Here is a 16,221-nt window from a genome sequence, read left to right as displayed (position 1 = left end):
AGATACCAATTGTGCAAGGACTGGCTACACCTGGGGGAATGCAGGCCACCACTTTTCTTATTTTTAATTTTGGTAAAATGCACATGACAGTTACCATTTTAATCTTTTAAGCGTACGGTTTAGTGGCATTTGGTACTGTCACATTATGGTATAACCGATCTCTGGAACTCTTTCCATCTCGGAAAACTGATACTCTGTCCCCATTCCCCCCTCCCCCAGCCCCTGGCAACCACCACTCTACTTTTTGTCTCTATGAATTTGACAACTCTGGCTACCTCATATAAGTGGAATCATACAGCATCTGCCTTTTTTGACTGACTGCTTTCACTCTGTCCATGGGATTCTCCAGGCAAGAATACTGGAGTGGGTTGCCATGCCCTTCTCCAGGGGATCTTCCCGACCCAGGGATTGAACATGTGTCTCTTATGTCTGGAGAAGGCGATGGCACCCCACTCCAGTACTCTTGCCTGAAAAATCCCATGGACAGAGGACCCTGGTAGGCTGTGGTCCATGGGGTCGCGAAGAGTCGGACACGACTGACCGACTTCCCTTTCACTTTTCACTTTCCTGCATTGGAGAAGGAAATGGCAACCCACTCCAGTGTTCTTGCCTGGAAAATCCCAGAGACGGGGGAGCCTGGTGGGCTGCTGTCTATGGGGTCGCACAGAGTCGGACACGACTGAAGTGACTTAGCAGCAGCCCTTATGTCTCCTGCATTTGCAGGCAGGTTCTTTACCACTAGCGCCACGTGGGAAGCCCAGGCCTGTGTGAGAGGGCAGCAGCTCTGTACCTCCTGACGTCACAGAGCCAGGCAGTGGTCACTGCCTTCTCCTGATACACTTTGTCTGAAAACAATCAGGGGAATAGATGCTGGCAAGATGGTGAACAGTGGAAATTCCATCCCTCACTCCTATTCCATTCCCCAAGCACCAACTGCTGTTGGATGAATGGCATTTTTTCCAGTGGCTTTATTGTACTTCATTGTAGACATATATTGTACAAATGCATATGTGTGTATAGTTTTGCTTTGCAGTTTATAAAAGTATTACCTCATGCAGCAGTGTGTCACAGCTCCATACAATGGCTAGGTGCTGGATATCCTCTGCATATACTCTTGTATATTTGTTGTTGTTCAGTCACTTGGTTGTGTCTGACTCTTTGCAACCCCATGAACTGCAGCATGCCAGGCTCCTCTGTCTTTTACTATCTTCCAGAGTTTGGTCAAACTCATGTCCATTGAGTCAGTGAAGCTATCTAACCATCTTATCCTCTGCTGCGGCCTTCTCCTTTGGCCTTCAGTCTTTCTCAGCATCAGAGTCTTTTCCAGTGAGTCAGCTCTTTTCATCAGGTGGTCAAAGTGTTGGAGCTTCAGCATCAGTCCTTCCAGTGAATATTCAGGGTTGCTTTCCTTTAAGATCGACTGGTTTGATCTCCTTGCTGACCAAGGGACTCTCAGGCGTCTGCTCCAACTTATATATGTGTGTGTCATTGTTGAATAGAAGGCAGTCTGTTCGGTCAAAGTGTATATACATTTAAAATCTTAATATAAACAGCCAAAAGAATTACGTCAGTTTACTTGTTAGTGTTAAAGATTTGAACTTACTCTTTCAAGTTTAGGGCAAACATTCTCGTCTGTTATTTAATCACTGGATATCCTTGATCTCTCTACAAGCAAATCTAAATAGCCTGTGCTACTTAGTTAAAATCTTCTTGGAAAACCTCAAGTTAGTAAAATTATCTAATTTTAACTGTTTTCTGCTTCCTGTCTTAAGCAGATTTGATGAGCAAAAATGTAATTGTATATTTCTGCAGATGGCAAATTTCAGGATTGGTCCTTTGAGGTATCAGGAAGTCTAAAGTTAATTTTATAAATATATGAATCTCTTACTTTAAGGATTACACAAACATATTTTTAAAATATCATGTCTCTTTTGAAATTTAAGAAAAAAAATACTTCACTTCCATCCCCTTCCCTTTTTGATTTTCAGCTGCTTGAAAAATTGTGGATTGCCCTTGCAGATTGTCCAGAAAGAGCAAGTCCTCTAAGACTTTTATGCTGATATGCCCAGGAAATGTGTCTGCACCACACCCCAATTTTAATTACTTAAGCCACTTGAACAGTTTGTGACTGTCAGCCCAGACAAGTGATTTCACAATTATATTTCAAATATAAAGATTTCCTCCAATGAGGCAGAAACTGTTCTTGGCACACACATTTGAAAGGGAGCGATGGGGTGGTTCCTGGCCAGGCAACAATGCCCTGAGAGGAGGGTTGCAGGGAGGAAAGGCCATCTACATCGCGTTGAAAAATATTTTTAATTCTCAGGGAACACAGAAAGCCAGTATTGGAGCAGAGCCGCGTCTCTGCCAGCCCTCTGCGCCGTCCTCAGCCCGGAGCATCCCTGGACGCCCGGCTCTTTTGTGTTTCCTGCGTCCTCTCCAGGCGTGTCTGCGTCGTACGGGGGAAGGTGGGGGTGGCGTACTGGAGATCCCCTCCCGGAGGAGGGAGGCATCGGTACCTGCTTGTTATGCGACTATTGACTCGCCTCACGGGGAGGGCTCCAGTGGCAAAGTGACCCTCCCCTCCGCCTGTCCCCTCCCTCCCTGGCTCCCGCCCTCAGCCTCCCCGCAGCAGGAACCTAACGCGGCCGCCCTGCGCTCCTCCTCCTCCTCTCCTTCCTCCGGCTCCCGGATTCCTGAAGTTATTAGGAGAAATAAGGGGACCGCATGGAAGTTGTGACAGCTCCCAGCGGCGCTCCCCTCTCTCCTGAGCCATCACCTCGCCTTAGGGATTACCCGCTGACACGCTGAATGAAGGGGGTCCCCCTGCCAGCCAGCCTGCCGGGATGGGCCACTGCTGCTGCAAGCCTTATAACTGCCTTCAGTGCCTGGACAAGACGGTACTTTGCCTCCCACGCCCGCCCCTCCCCTCTCCTTCCAAAGAGCCAGCCGCCTCTGTCTCTGTCCCCCGCCATGGCGTGTGTGTGTGCACTTGTCTTGTGAGTGGAACAGGATATACTGCCCTGGCCGGCAGTATACTTGCCCGTGCTGAGTCGGGAGCCGTGTTACTCTGCAGTGTCTTACATAATTGTCTTTCTGCAGCCTCCGATGTAACTGTTGCATTCTCCTGAAATGTTGAGGGCTCTGCTCCAACATCATGAAATCCAAACTGCCAAGAAATCCTTGGAATATTCTGACTGCCTTTTAACGTACCTGCGAGAGCTGAGACATTCCAGGTGCGGGGGGGGAGGGGGAATTTAGACGAGCTAGACATGTTTCTCTTGGCCAACCGCTAACTTTGAAAGTTTGCCACACTCTGTGACAAACAGCGTCCATCCTTGTAATTTCTGTGCTTAAGGTCAGAGATGCAAGCCTCCCCCCAACCATCCCCAGTCCAGTTCTGCTCTCTGTACGCATCTGCATCACGTAGGGATGCAGAACACAGAGGTGAAGATTTAAGGAGCCAGAGAGTCTGAGGGTGTGTTCCAGTTTTCACTGGAAGGGAAATCCACATCCAGGGAACGGAGACCAGAGTGTGAGCAAGCGCTGGGTGACAGTTCCAACACAAAGCCTTTCTTTGCTATTGACATTTGACTGTGAGCTTGTAAAGGGGTTAGGAGATGCTTTTAATTTCACGACTAGAAATGTGCTGGCAAGAACTCTTGCCTCTGTGATATGTTTTATTATCACACATGTTTGGCTTTCTCAAAGATGCATGAAATGGAATTTAGCGAGAGGATGAAATTGCCTCCTTTCTACTTATGGGCGTCAGTTATATAGCTTGAGGTCTAGTATGTGACCAAGTGAAGAGAAATAAACGGCTTAATATAAAACTCATTAGAAGGAGGTCACTTGGGAAAAATTGGTTACTAGTTCTGTGGGTGAACTCTGACCCAAAGTAGAGTTATACAGCACCTGGGAAAATTAAACTGATACATTAAAAGTCACCTGTTCCTTCTTTTCCAGTAGAAATGACTATCTCAGTGGGATTGGTTTTTGCCACCATGACTGAGTTAAAATATTTATGTACACATTTATGTGCTTTAGACGAATAGAAATATTCTGCATTTATACTCAGTTTTCTGCATTTCAGTCCAACATTGAAGTAATTAGGCCCTTTTTTCAAGAGAAACGGTCACCAAGTGGTTTTGAAGAAAGCCTTGTAACAGTGATAATTATAGAAGGGAAGGGTCTGCTACATGTACAGAAGTATTATAATGTTCGTTTTTCTAAGCTCTGATATAAAAGTTTTAGAAATAAAAACTGGTTACCTCATGAGAAGAGTTGACTCATTGGAAAAGACCCTGATGCTGGGAGGGATTGGGGGTAGGAGGAGAAGGGGACGACAGAGGATGAGATGGCTGGATGGCATCACTGACTCGATGGACATGAGTCTGAGTGAACTCTGGGAGTTGGTGATGGACAGGGAGGCCTGGTGTGCTGCGATTCATGGGGTCGCAAAGAGTTGGATGCGACTGAAATTAACTGAACTGAACTGAAAAATCTTTTTCGAAAAAATGTATTTTAAAGTGAATCCATCCTCCTTTTTTGTTTCACATCAAATCCTTGAAAAATATTATCCCTGTGTCAGTCTTTAAATTGGAGATTTTAAGAAAGATGATTAAATGCTGTTTCTTCTCTTTAGCAGTGTGATGTTTAAGTGACTTTCAAATGATTTAGCTTTGAAACGTCACACTTAAGGCAAGTTATTCTTTCCTAATGAAAACTTAAAAACTTGCGCAGCATTTTCAACTTTCTCCTTAAGCTTACAGTGACATTTCTTGCTATATCTTTGCTATATTTTAGAATGATATGCCCATTGCAGGTCTTATAGATGTCATGTCCATAGGTGCTTATCTCAGGGATTAGGGCTTTCCATTCTTAATTAAAAATTTTGTTTTATTTAGTTACCCACCTTTCAGCATAACTTCATAAATGGTATGCCGGAATTGTTAGTTTATTCAGTGGTTACCTGTTGGGCCAGGCGTGATACTTCTAGAACTGTTATGGAATTCCAGTCCAATCTCAAACTCTGGCAATTAGTTTATTGTTTAAATTCCACCATAAAATCCTTTAGTCTGTTCATCAGCTCTGACAATCCCAGGATCAGCATGAAACAGACCTGATAAAATGGTCGTTGAGTTGTTTCTGATTACTCAGCCCATCTTCTTGTTTAGTCTCTAAGTCATGTCTGACTCTTGTGACCCTGTGGACTGTAGCCCGCCAGACTCCTCTGTCCGTGGGATTTCCCAGGCAAGAATGATGGAGTGAGTTGCCATTTCCTTCTCCCAGGGGTCAACGTGACCCAAGGATCGAACCCGTGTTTCCTGCATTGGCAGGCGGATTCTTTGCCACTAAGTCACGAGGGAAGCCCTTAGTCCATCGTAATAAGCCTTAAAAAAATGAAAGGAACACCCCCACCCCACCCATACACTGTATAAATACAAAATAGAAAACTTTAGTTTGTAAAGCAAAAATGCCTTTGACAGTTTGCTCCTAGGGCAGGTAAAGATGTTCTGAAACATCTTTAAACAATTAAAGAGACTTTTAGGTAATCAATTGCAGAGGTGGGCTAAGAAATAGTAGTCTTAAGATGATTCTTTAACATTAATTTATTGGGAGGAAGTATGGAATTTTGCCTAGAGTATAAAATGCATGAAAAGTTTGTTAAATGAACAAATGGGTTTTAAAAGTTGATCACGCCTGAGTATTTTAAGTTTAAAAACACGAGTAAAAGCATCAACAGCATTTCTTGCTGGTTTGCTCTGTGCCCAGTTATTTTGGCGACTAGCGAAGAATTCTTAAAAGGCACAGCCTGCCCTATAGAGTTTACCAGTTATTTGGTTGTATTTCCACCTTTTCCAGAGAAAATGCGAGTGGGGCAGACAGCAGTAACACATACAGGGCAATAAAACCAGTAGAGCAAGACTGAAGTATCGTTAAGTGCAAGTTATGTGGTCCTTACCATTCCTGTTTCTGGAGTCCAGTGAAAGGAGAAATCAGTGCTGGAATCAAAAGCAAGGTTTCTTGGAAGAAGTGGATCACGACTTGCATGTTGAGAAATGGGGTAGAGTTTTGAGAAGGATGGTAACTCTAAGCAAAGGGAACTGGAGTAAAGATGTTTTAGCTCACGTGGGTGAAAGGTGAGAGGCAATATTGGTACACACAAGCTCACAGGGAGTTTGGGGAATGTTTACCAGGCTGAAACCCAGGCTGATTTTTAACTTGAGTTAAGAAGAGATAGGGATCCTTGTTGGGATTTGAGCAGGAAGCCAGTCTGTAGAGAGACTCATTCCGCAGGTATCTGGAAGGGAAAGTTATGACCCATGAAGCCCCCTGGGATGCCCAGATGGACCCCCAGGAGTCCGTCCACCAGTGTATTCAGTGTGGTCCAGGCTGAAGCCAGCAACTCTGCACATACGGTCACCTCCCAGAGCTGGTCCTTCTTAGAAATGTTGAGTTACTAAGAGAAATCAACTAGATGTACAATTAGAATGCCAGCCCATTTTTTAAAGATAAGAACTGTAACTGACAAGCAAATGAATGATTACACGCCTGATTAACCAGGTGATTTCTTTTTAGAGTCAAAGTCTAGCTTCATAAGAGGTAGTTGATGAAGATGGAGTCTGAGCCAACAAGGTATGTTACTTAGGCATCCAGCGCCCTCAGGTCCCATTACCCCCAGCCTAAGATTACGCGGGAGGCTGTGTGACGTGTGACTGTCACTGGCCCTGGTGACCGCCTCTTCCAGGCTGCCATAGCTTAGCTTCTTCTACTACATATACCCCTGCCCCAGCCCACCCCTCTCCTGCTGCTTCAGATACAGTCCTGTCCCTGTAGGGCTTACTTTGCATATCTCAAAGCCCCATATGGGACTTCCCTGGTGGCTCAGAGGTTAAAGCGTCTGCCTCTAATGTGGGAGACCTGGGTTCGATCCCTGGGTTGGGAAGATCCCCTGGAGAAGGAAATGGCAACCCACTCCAGTATTCTTGCCTGGAGAATCCCATGGACGGAGGAGCCTGGTGGGCTACAGTCCATGGGGTTGCAAAGACACGACTGAGCGACTTAACTTTCACTTTTTGCATATCTCTGCCCCAATGTTTTCTGTGTTGATTGTCATCTCAGAGGCTAATCTAACTTACCTTTTCTCTAAATTCTTGGGAGGGGTGTGAATTAGGGGAAGGCACCTCACTGCTTCTCCCAGCTACGCTCAGGTGATGGGACAGTAATAAATTTGGGAAGGTCATTAAAAGAAGATAGAATCCAGAAAGGCCAAGAGACTTCTTCCGTGAGTCATAAATGGATGAAAAAAATCATGGTTCTGGCTAGTTTTCCTTCCCTCTGCTTGCTCTGGAATCCAGAAGTTTCCAGCCTTACTCCTCTGAGTTCACGTCCTTGTCCTTGGGGCCCCTGAGTCTTTGTCCCTCCTAACTGCTCCTTGGTAATCCACATGTGGGCTGACACCCCCCTGTTAGCTGCAGCCTCTTAGGTAAGCTAGAAGTTTCCCAGCTACCGATGCCCCAGCATGCATGCATGCTCAGTCATGGCCGACTCTTTTTGACCCCATGGATTGTAGCCTGCCAGTCTCCTCTGTCCATGGAATTTCCCAGGCAAGAATACTAGAGTGCAGTGCCATTTCCTCCTCCAGGGGATCTTCCTGACCCAGGGATCAAATTAGCATCTCCTGTGTCTCCTGCACTGAGCCACCTCGGAAGCCCAACACCCCAACATGCACAAGGGCAAAGGCTGGAATGATGCATCTTGAAATTTCATCTGATTTCTTGTGAAACCAGATACGGCCTTGCTCATTTTCCACACGAGTAGACACTGACATGTATTTAAGAATATTAAACGTGAATGATGCTTTCCCTTCGGCTGGTCTGTATTAAATTTCATTTCCAAGTAGAAAAGCAGACATTAGATACAGTGGTCTGTGCTAATTATATGTGAAAGAAATAGTACTTATTGATTAAGTCAAAGCATGGCATCAGTGTTCCCTTAAAGCCATAATAACGGAAATGAATAAAAGGTCAGTCCACTTCCCAAAGGAACTTTCCACAGTGCTATATTATGGATCTGGCCCATCTTCACAATATTAATATTGAAAATGAATGCTGTATTCACCAAAGGCAGTATGAAAGCAACACTGAAGACTTAGCGTTTTCTGCTGACGTCACCTGGTGGCTGGTTTGCTTTGAAATAAAAAAGAAAATATTTCCCTATTAAGACAAAATTTTACCATGTGGAATTAAACCCTCATGGGTGAGAAGCAATATTGTTTTTTGGAAGAATAAAAAAAAATTCCTTTAAGCTCTTTGTAATTACGTGTGTAGGTATATCACTTTGGGTTTTGAAAATTCACAATAAAAAGGATCTGGATGTTTCCTCAAATACCAGAATGCTATAGGTTTTTAAAATTTAACTCCTTGTTAAGGCTCTTTTGTATAGCCTGGGAAAAAGGGGCCCAGCTCAGGTGATCAAATTTTCCTGATCTACACTGATTTCAGAGCAGGCTAAAAAGATAAGGAAGTTTAGCTGGGCATCTTTAAACTTAAATATATATGTATACATATATATATGCATATACATACATGCATGTATATGATGACATCACTGACTCAATGGACATGAGTTTGAGCAAAGTCCAGACAGGGAAGCCTGTCCATGGACTGCGTGCCCATAACTGAGTGACTGAACAACATATATATTTTAAATGTACATACATATGTCCTTTAAAAAAATATTAGGTGGGGAAGAGGAAGCTGACAAAAACACTTAGAACTACAGTGAATTTTATGAAGTTTTCATCAGCAGGCTTATAGCTGGTCAAGCATTCTTTCCAGGAGAGTTGCCGACCAGAGGCAGATTTGGCAAGAAGGGCCCATCTGATGGGGTGACAGGGATTCCCAGAAATAGCCCAAGTGCAGTTCTGTGTCACTGGCCCTCCTGACCTTTGCCTGGGGCGCTCCCTTCCTAGCCCCCTGCTTACCCATCCTCTGGTCTCAGGAAGCCCCCAGGCTGGCCCTGCCTAGTTGAGTTTTATTGTGTTGTTTTGTAATTACTTGTTTGTTTACTGACTCTTCGGGAGACTCCTCAGCTTCTTGAAGGCAGAAATATCCTGCCTGGCTTGTCTGCCTGCCAGTGGTGTATATGTGTGCTCTGTCGTCCAGCTCTTTGTGACCCCGTGGACTGTAGCCCGCCAGGCTCCTCTGTCCATGGAATTCTCCAGGCAAGAAGACTGGAGTGAGTTGCCGTTTCCTTCTCCAAGGGATCTTCCCGACCCAGGGATCGAACCTAAGTCTCCTGCATCTCCTGCATTGACAGGAGGGTTCTTTAACCCTGAGCCATCAGGAGAGCATGCTACATAATAGGCAGTCAGTAAATATGTGTCACGGAGAAGGCAATGGCAACCCACTCCAATGCTCTTGCCTGGAGAATCCCAGGGACAGGGGAGCCTGGTGGGCTGCCGTCTATGGGGTCGCACAGAGTCGGACACGACTGAAGCGACTTAGCAGCAAATATGAGTCATGTTGGATACATTTCCTGCTTCTGGATCAGTTGGGGTGAAAACTCCTCAGATTCACTCAACCTTTTATATATCGATGATCATTCAAAACACATATATTCAATTGTAATAAAAACCAGGCTGTTCTGTAGGGGGAGGGGCTTAGGTGGCTGATGCCCAAGGGAGGGTCACATGGCTGATGCTAACCAACAAGAACGGGCTTTTTCACTTCCTGTCATCCCCAGTTTCACATAGGTGGCACTAGCCGCCTAAACAGACAGCCCTGGTTGAGCAGGCATGTTAGGATAAAAGAGTGTGGCAGGCTTGCTTGGGGCTTGGCCGCACATTCAGTTGCTTGGAGTTCACAGAGTGATGAGCAGGTTGTATACTTTGCCAGGCTTCTGTAACCAGGGCAGATCGAGGGCAGTGTTCCCCAAGAGTTTGCAGCGCCATGGCTAAGGAGAAACTGGGCTTCCCTGTAGCAGACTGGTAGGGCGAGAGGTGGCGGGGAGCCTGAGATGTTCATGGTGGGGAGCCTCTGGGATTCTGTCTGCGGGTGCAGCGGGCCATGCAGGGGGCACAAGAGGACTCGGAGTGCCAAGGAGACATGCCGATTCACAGAGGCAGCTAAAAAGACACACTCCTGCCATGGGACCAGGACGAAAGTTCTGTAGGCGTCCCCTTTCCAGTTAAGCCCATCCTGGAGTAAACGGTCGTTTTAGAGGAACAACCTTCTTGGACTTGGCGATTTCTGGACTGTATCATTAGGATAGCTTGGATGCCTAATACTGAGCTCTATTTTTAGCCTGTTGGAGTGAAAGCAGGGGCTCATGTGCTTGGCACCAGTGAGGAATTTTCCACTCAGTCCCCATGTAGGGAAGCACTAATCTAACGCTGGCCCGTCGAGGAGACCTTGCTCATATTTCAGCCATCCGCTGTGTCATCACCCCGGATCTGGCTTAGGGTGGAAGATGGGGGTAAGGAGGATGGTGTGTGAGAGTCTTTCCAAGGGAACCATCTGGGCGGCCTCACTCCCACTCAGCAGAACTTCAGGCCATGCTGGGCTCTGCTGAGCCACGAAGGGTGAGGGTGACTCTACGAGGCAGGGAGTGGAGAGTGGAAATTCTCATCTTGCCTGAGGAGCAGTGTCCCCGGAGTCCAAGCTGTTGACTCATTCCATCACGTCATTCTGCTTTGGCTCGAAGAAAACCAAGAGGAACTTAATTGATGCAGAGAATTCATAAATTAGAAGAGTTGATGTCATTTCAAAAACAGGCACTTAGGGAAGAAGGGCTGCAGCTAGACTGCTCTGGCCGGCCCCCTGGAGCAGAGCTGCGCCAGCGTCTTCAGCAGGGACACGTGGGGAGGCGGTTGGAAAGGGTCAGAGAAAGCTGACCAGGAAAAGCTAAACAGCTACCCTATCAGGAGTTACAGCCCCATGTAGGCTGGAATGGAAATGAACTGAAGTGCAACCCGCAGATCCACACCAAGGAGGGCAGGGGTGGGTGGGATGTGAATGTAGCCAGGGAATGCTTTCGGTGAAGCAGAGTCATCGGGTCTGGCAGTGCCTGTCCTCCAGTTAGATGTAGAAGGCTTGCTGGTACCTTGTGGTTGGATCCAAGCTGAGGATCAGTGTGATTTGGGTGTCAACACTGGGTCTTTATAATGTGGGCTGGGGGGAGAATCTTCTTATGTTCGTGTTTGATGAAGAGTGTAGACCTTGGCTTGAACCTCCCACTTCCCCACTTCCTGGGTAGTTGTGCATGTTACTTGGCTGATTTCCTAACCATGGAGCCTCAATTTTGTCCTCCTGAGTGGAAAATAAACCATGGAGCCGGTTGACCATGTTTGGAGGAGTAAGTGAGCAAAAGGCTTGCCCTGCGCTGTGCCTGGTGTCTAGGAAGTGTTTGGTCAGTTCAGTTCAGTCGCATAGTCATGTGCGGCTGTGACCCCATGGACTTCAGCACGCCAGGCTTCCCTGTCCATCACCAACTCCCAGAGTTTGCTCAAACTCACGTCCATCGAGTCAGTGATGCCATCTAACCATCTCATCCTCTGTCATCCCCTTCTCCTGCCTTTGATCTTTCTCAGTATCAGGGTCTTTTCCAAGGAGTCAGTTCTTCCAATCAGGTGGCCAGAGTATTGGAGTTTTAGCTTCAGCATCAGTCCTCCCAATGAACATTCAGGACTGATTTTCTTTAGGATTGACTGGTTTGATCTCCAGTGTTTGATCAAGGTCAGTGTTAATGTTGATGTAGTAATCAGCATGGGCTTTCCAGGTGGCTCAGTGGTAAAGAATCTGCCTGCCAATGCAGACGACGCGGGAGATGCAGGTTCCATCCCTGCATTGGGAAGATCCCTCTGGAGAAGGAAATGGCAACCTACTCGAGTATTCTTGCCTAGGAGATCCCATGGACAGAGGAGCCTGGCGGGCTACAGTCCATGGGTTCCAAAGAGTCAGACCCGAATGAGCAGACACACAATTAGCACACCTTACCCGAGTTTAGTTATTTCCCTTGACTTTTTAGCCATCAGATTTGTTGCTTCTCTTTGGCAGCTGACACTTCCTTGATGAGCTGTTTGATGAGTTTGAGACCATTGGTTTTGTCATCTGTCTTTGCAGAAGGTTGGGCATGAGGGCAGGATGGATCCTCATTGATCACCCTCATCTTTGCTTCCCAGAATGGAGAGGGTGCAAGTCTCTCATCTCACCGCCTTCCCTCCCGTTTGCCCTGCATCTCTTTTCCTTTCCCACCTCCTCTCTTTCTGCTCTTCCTTCTTCTCTTTCGCTCCCTCATTTGCATTTCTCCTCAAGCAAAGATAGGTGGAGCAGGCCTGACCACACATGTCAGTGTCATTCATCCAAGTGACTCCAGTCTGAGGGTCTTCACCCACATCATCAGCACCGTCTCTACCTGAGGCCTGTTCTCCCTGGACCTTCAAGCCCCTCCTTTCCCATATCCCTGAGGCTTCCATGGCTGGAAAGTGGGGTGTGATGGCTGGTGATGCGGGATATCCACGTATGGGTACCATCCACCCAGGGCTTCATCCCAGGGCTGAGGCAGGAGCTAGGGAAACCTTGGCTTTGGATTAGCAGTCAGAGTTGGCTTATGGATTTTGTGTTAGGTTCTGGTTGTTCCGTTTGCAACCTCAACTAAGTCTTTGCAGCTCTCAGCAGCTCAAGAGTGAATCGTGAGTGATGCTATTTCTGTTCTGATAAGGTTAGTATTTCAATTCTCTGACTGTGCTTCAAATTGAGGATGTGAAGTGAAAGTTGCTCAGTTGTGTCCAACTGTTTGCGACCCCATGGACTATACAGTCCATGGAATTCTTCTCCTGGCCAGAATACTGGAGTGGGTAGCTGTTCCCTTCTTCAGGGGATCTTCCCAAGCCAGGGATAGAACCCAGGTCTCCCACATTGCAGGCAGATTCTTTACCAGCTGAGCTACCAGGGATATAATTCAAAATGTCTCTTTCCCAGGTGGCGCTAGTGATAGAGAACCTGCCTGCTGATGCAGGAGACATAGAAGATTCAGGTTTGATCCCTCAGTTGGGAAGTTCTCCTGGAGAAGGAAATGGCAACCCACTCCAGTATTCTTGCCTAGAAAATCCCATGGACAGAGGAGCCTGCAGGCTACAGTCCATGGGGTCACAGAGTTGGACATGACTGAAGCGATTTTGGAGATATTGGAGGAGCAGAAACAAGTTAGTTTTTTCAGTAGTTTGAGATTATTTTAGGGTAAATACTGAAGTTTACCCTCTCTGGAATATCAGGCTCTCTTAATTTGTAGTAACAAGTCAGCTGGCTGTATTCTGCTGATGTTCGAACAAGGACCTGTCCCTGTGATCAGTCTGATTAGACATTTTCCCTGTGTTGTATTCTCTAGTCTTTGAACTTAGAGTAGAATCACAACGGAGCCAGGAAGGTGCTTTAAAAAAAAAGAGAGAGAAAAGAGATAAATGCAAATTCTGAACACATTCAGATATTCAATATGGAAAAGCACCTCTTATCTGTAGGATGTCATCCAGTTGCACATAAAATCAAAGGAAACGGCAGAGTTGTAATAACAAGTAACACTTTGTATAGAGGGTATAAGTGCCAGGCATTGTTCTGACTGCTTCTCCTGTGTTAATTTATTTAACCATCAGGATAACCCTGTGCAGTGGGCGTGGCACTGGAAGGATATGCGCTCTCAGAGGTGGTCTCCTGCCTTCAAATTCCGGGAGGGCAGGGATGCTGCAGGCTGGGGTGGGAGGCGGGAGCTTCATGACTAAGATGGGGTCCAGTGTCCCCCAAAGGGTATATCGTTGCTGCATTAGTTTCAAGAGAACTGTGACTTAATCACTGTTAATGCTCGTGACTAAAATAGCTCTCAGCTTATGATGTAAATAGTTTTATTTTGGCATGAAATTCTGGTATTGCTCAGCACATGCCCTTTGTACGATCCGAGACCCTGTCATGGGCCCAGAGTAGCTCACATGTCACCAGGGTCTAAATGCAGGAGACACAGGGACACAGTCGTGACGACTGTCTATTCTCGTTCAGCCCAGATTGTCTGGAGGTGCTGACATCAAAGTCAGAGGAGGTTATGAAAGAAAGAGTGTTCACGCAGCCTTGATGATATCTGTGCTAGATATTTGGTACCCATTTTAGCCAAAATTTCCTCTTGGGAAATGTTTGCCTTGGGTGTGCATTCTACAGAGTGAAAGAAACTTTCCTTGAAGGCCTGTATTTTTGGCATCTCTCACTGGAAGAGAATTTACATCTTTCCTAGTTATTATTAATAATAAAATCATAACAAATGTAAGTCTTGATGCTGACTCATATCTTCAACTGCTCCTCTGTTTTATGTCCTAGTAGGAATTTGATTTGAAAACAAGTAAGCAGTCATTTAGTAAATGGCATTCTTTGCAGTAAATAATACTTCGAGTGGGAGGTTTCCTCTTCTTCTACCAATGCAGAGAGTGGAACAAAATACTTGGAAACCTCTAATTTTGGTGTTGATCTTATGACAAAGAGAAATGTTTCGTATAGGTTTCCTGTTCAGGGTTCATGAGCTGGCCGTGCATGTATGGACGAAAGGGTAAGTTTAAGGAGACTTGGTAAAATAAACATCTGTCTCTCAGAGAGCTATGGCATTGGCATTTTCATGGTCAAAAATCTCGTTAATAGTGACAGTAATTAAAAATGTAAAATAATATATAACAGTAGATTAATGTGTTGACATGCAGAGAATTACTGTAGGTTGATACCCACAGAGCAGAATATAGAGAAAAGTGCAACTATAGGGTATTATTAATATTATATGACAAGCTTTGTGATTTGAATGTGGTACAAATGAATGAATCATACTTGGCTTTGTAAGTTTTGTATATGCTTATCTAATGAGAAAATTATCTCCTTAAGGACTCGACTTATAAATATTTGCTTAATGTGATTCATTAATTAAACACGTGAAAGTCCTTATCCAGCCTCAAACAAGGGGAATCTTGGTGTCCATTTTGTTTTTTCAGAGTGAAAGTGCCCTTGTGAAAGAGAAAGAGCTGTCAATCGAGCTTGCAAACATCAGGGATGAAGTTGGTAAGTGGGGCCTTGGCATGAGGAACGGGAAGAGGGTGTCTTTTTCCTGGTATGTGAACGTGTAACAAAAGCAGTTGTGTCTCGAGTAATAACCAAAGCAGACCTGCCTGGACAGATGGGAGCATCTTCCCCAGAGCAGTGGTGGGTTCTTGTAGTCTTGGGGGCGGGGCATTGATTTCTCTGCAGCATCTCTGTTGTCACAAAGGCAGCTTGCTAACAGTTCACAGTGGAACTAATCAGGCTTGACTCCGCTTCTCACAGATGGCAGCGCATCTCTGCATCTGCCGTGTGTGGGGTGACACGCACCCCCCGTGTGACCCCTCCCTCTGCCCGGGGGAAGGCACAGCTCCTAGAAGCAGCTCAGCTCTGGTGGGTAGCTGGAGCGCTCCCGGTAAGATGCTTCTGCCGTTGTTCACCCCGCCGTGAAGCATTCTGTGTTCTGGGATGTGAATCTGGATGGCTGTAACAATGCTAGGGTTCATCTCGAAACTCCTCCTCTTTGGCCGATAGGATGGTGTCATTCTGGCTGAACCACAGGAGACCTTGACGGGATGACCCCTAGACCCTGGGATATCTTCCGTCATAGACTTTCACTCTTGGCCGTAGGTCAGACCAAGGATCTGCCACGTTCCGATTACTTGATCCCATTCTGTTCTTGGGATCCTTTACTCCAGCAGAGGTGACATGAACATGACCTAGTCCCCTCGGCATGCTCTTCTCTTTACGAGGAGCAACTCTCCTCCATCCAGTGTGGTCCTGGGGGCGGCCCACCTGTGCAGGTGTGGCCTCCTCCGCCAGCAAGGCCCTTGAACAGGCCCATCCATCCTAGGTGGGTGGCACCTGTTTTGGGGTCAGCCGTGAGGCACCGAGTGTGGAGGCCAGACTTCCCTGGAGAACACGGGCTCCCAGGACGCATGGTGGATGGGGTCATGATTTCCAGTTTCGCCCACCCTTCCTTTTCAGAAGTGAAAGTGTTAGCTGCTTCAGTCGTGTCTGACTCTTCGCAACCCCATGGACTGTAGCCCACCAGGCTCCTCTGTCTATGGGATTCTCCAGCAAGAATCCCCGAGTGGGTTGCCAATTCCTTCTCCAGGGGATCTTCCCCACCCAGGGATCAATCCCAAGTCTCCTGCAT

General features: G+C 46.4%; 1 protein-coding gene across 2 annotated transcripts in view; it reads left to right on the top strand.

The window, feature by feature from the left end:
* MTUS2 (microtubule associated scaffold protein 2) overlaps positions 1 to 16,221 on the top strand; it is a 368,115-nt gene that overhangs the window by 302,935 nt on the left and 48,959 nt on the right. Inside the window, exons 1-2 of one of the 2 annotated variants that reach the window (XM_069601649.1) lie at positions 2,248 to 2,900; positions 15,020 to 15,086. In XM_069601649.1, coding sequence (XP_069457750.1) covers positions 2,847 to 2,900; positions 15,020 to 15,086 — 121 coding nt within the window. In that variant the 5' untranslated portion in view covers positions 2,248 to 2,846. Of the gene's footprint in view, positions 1 to 2,247; positions 2,901 to 15,019; positions 15,087 to 16,221 lie in introns of those variants that run through there. The other variant, XM_069601648.1, reaches the window with a different exon arrangement.

Source organism: Ovis canadensis, chromosome 10 (assembly GCF_042477335.2).
Source record: "Ovis canadensis isolate MfBH-ARS-UI-01 breed Bighorn chromosome 10, ARS-UI_OviCan_v2, whole genome shotgun sequence".
Classification (NCBI taxonomy): Eukaryota; Metazoa; Chordata; class Mammalia; order Artiodactyla; family Bovidae; genus Ovis; species Ovis canadensis.
This window is presented reverse-complemented; position numbering and strand designations above follow the sequence as displayed.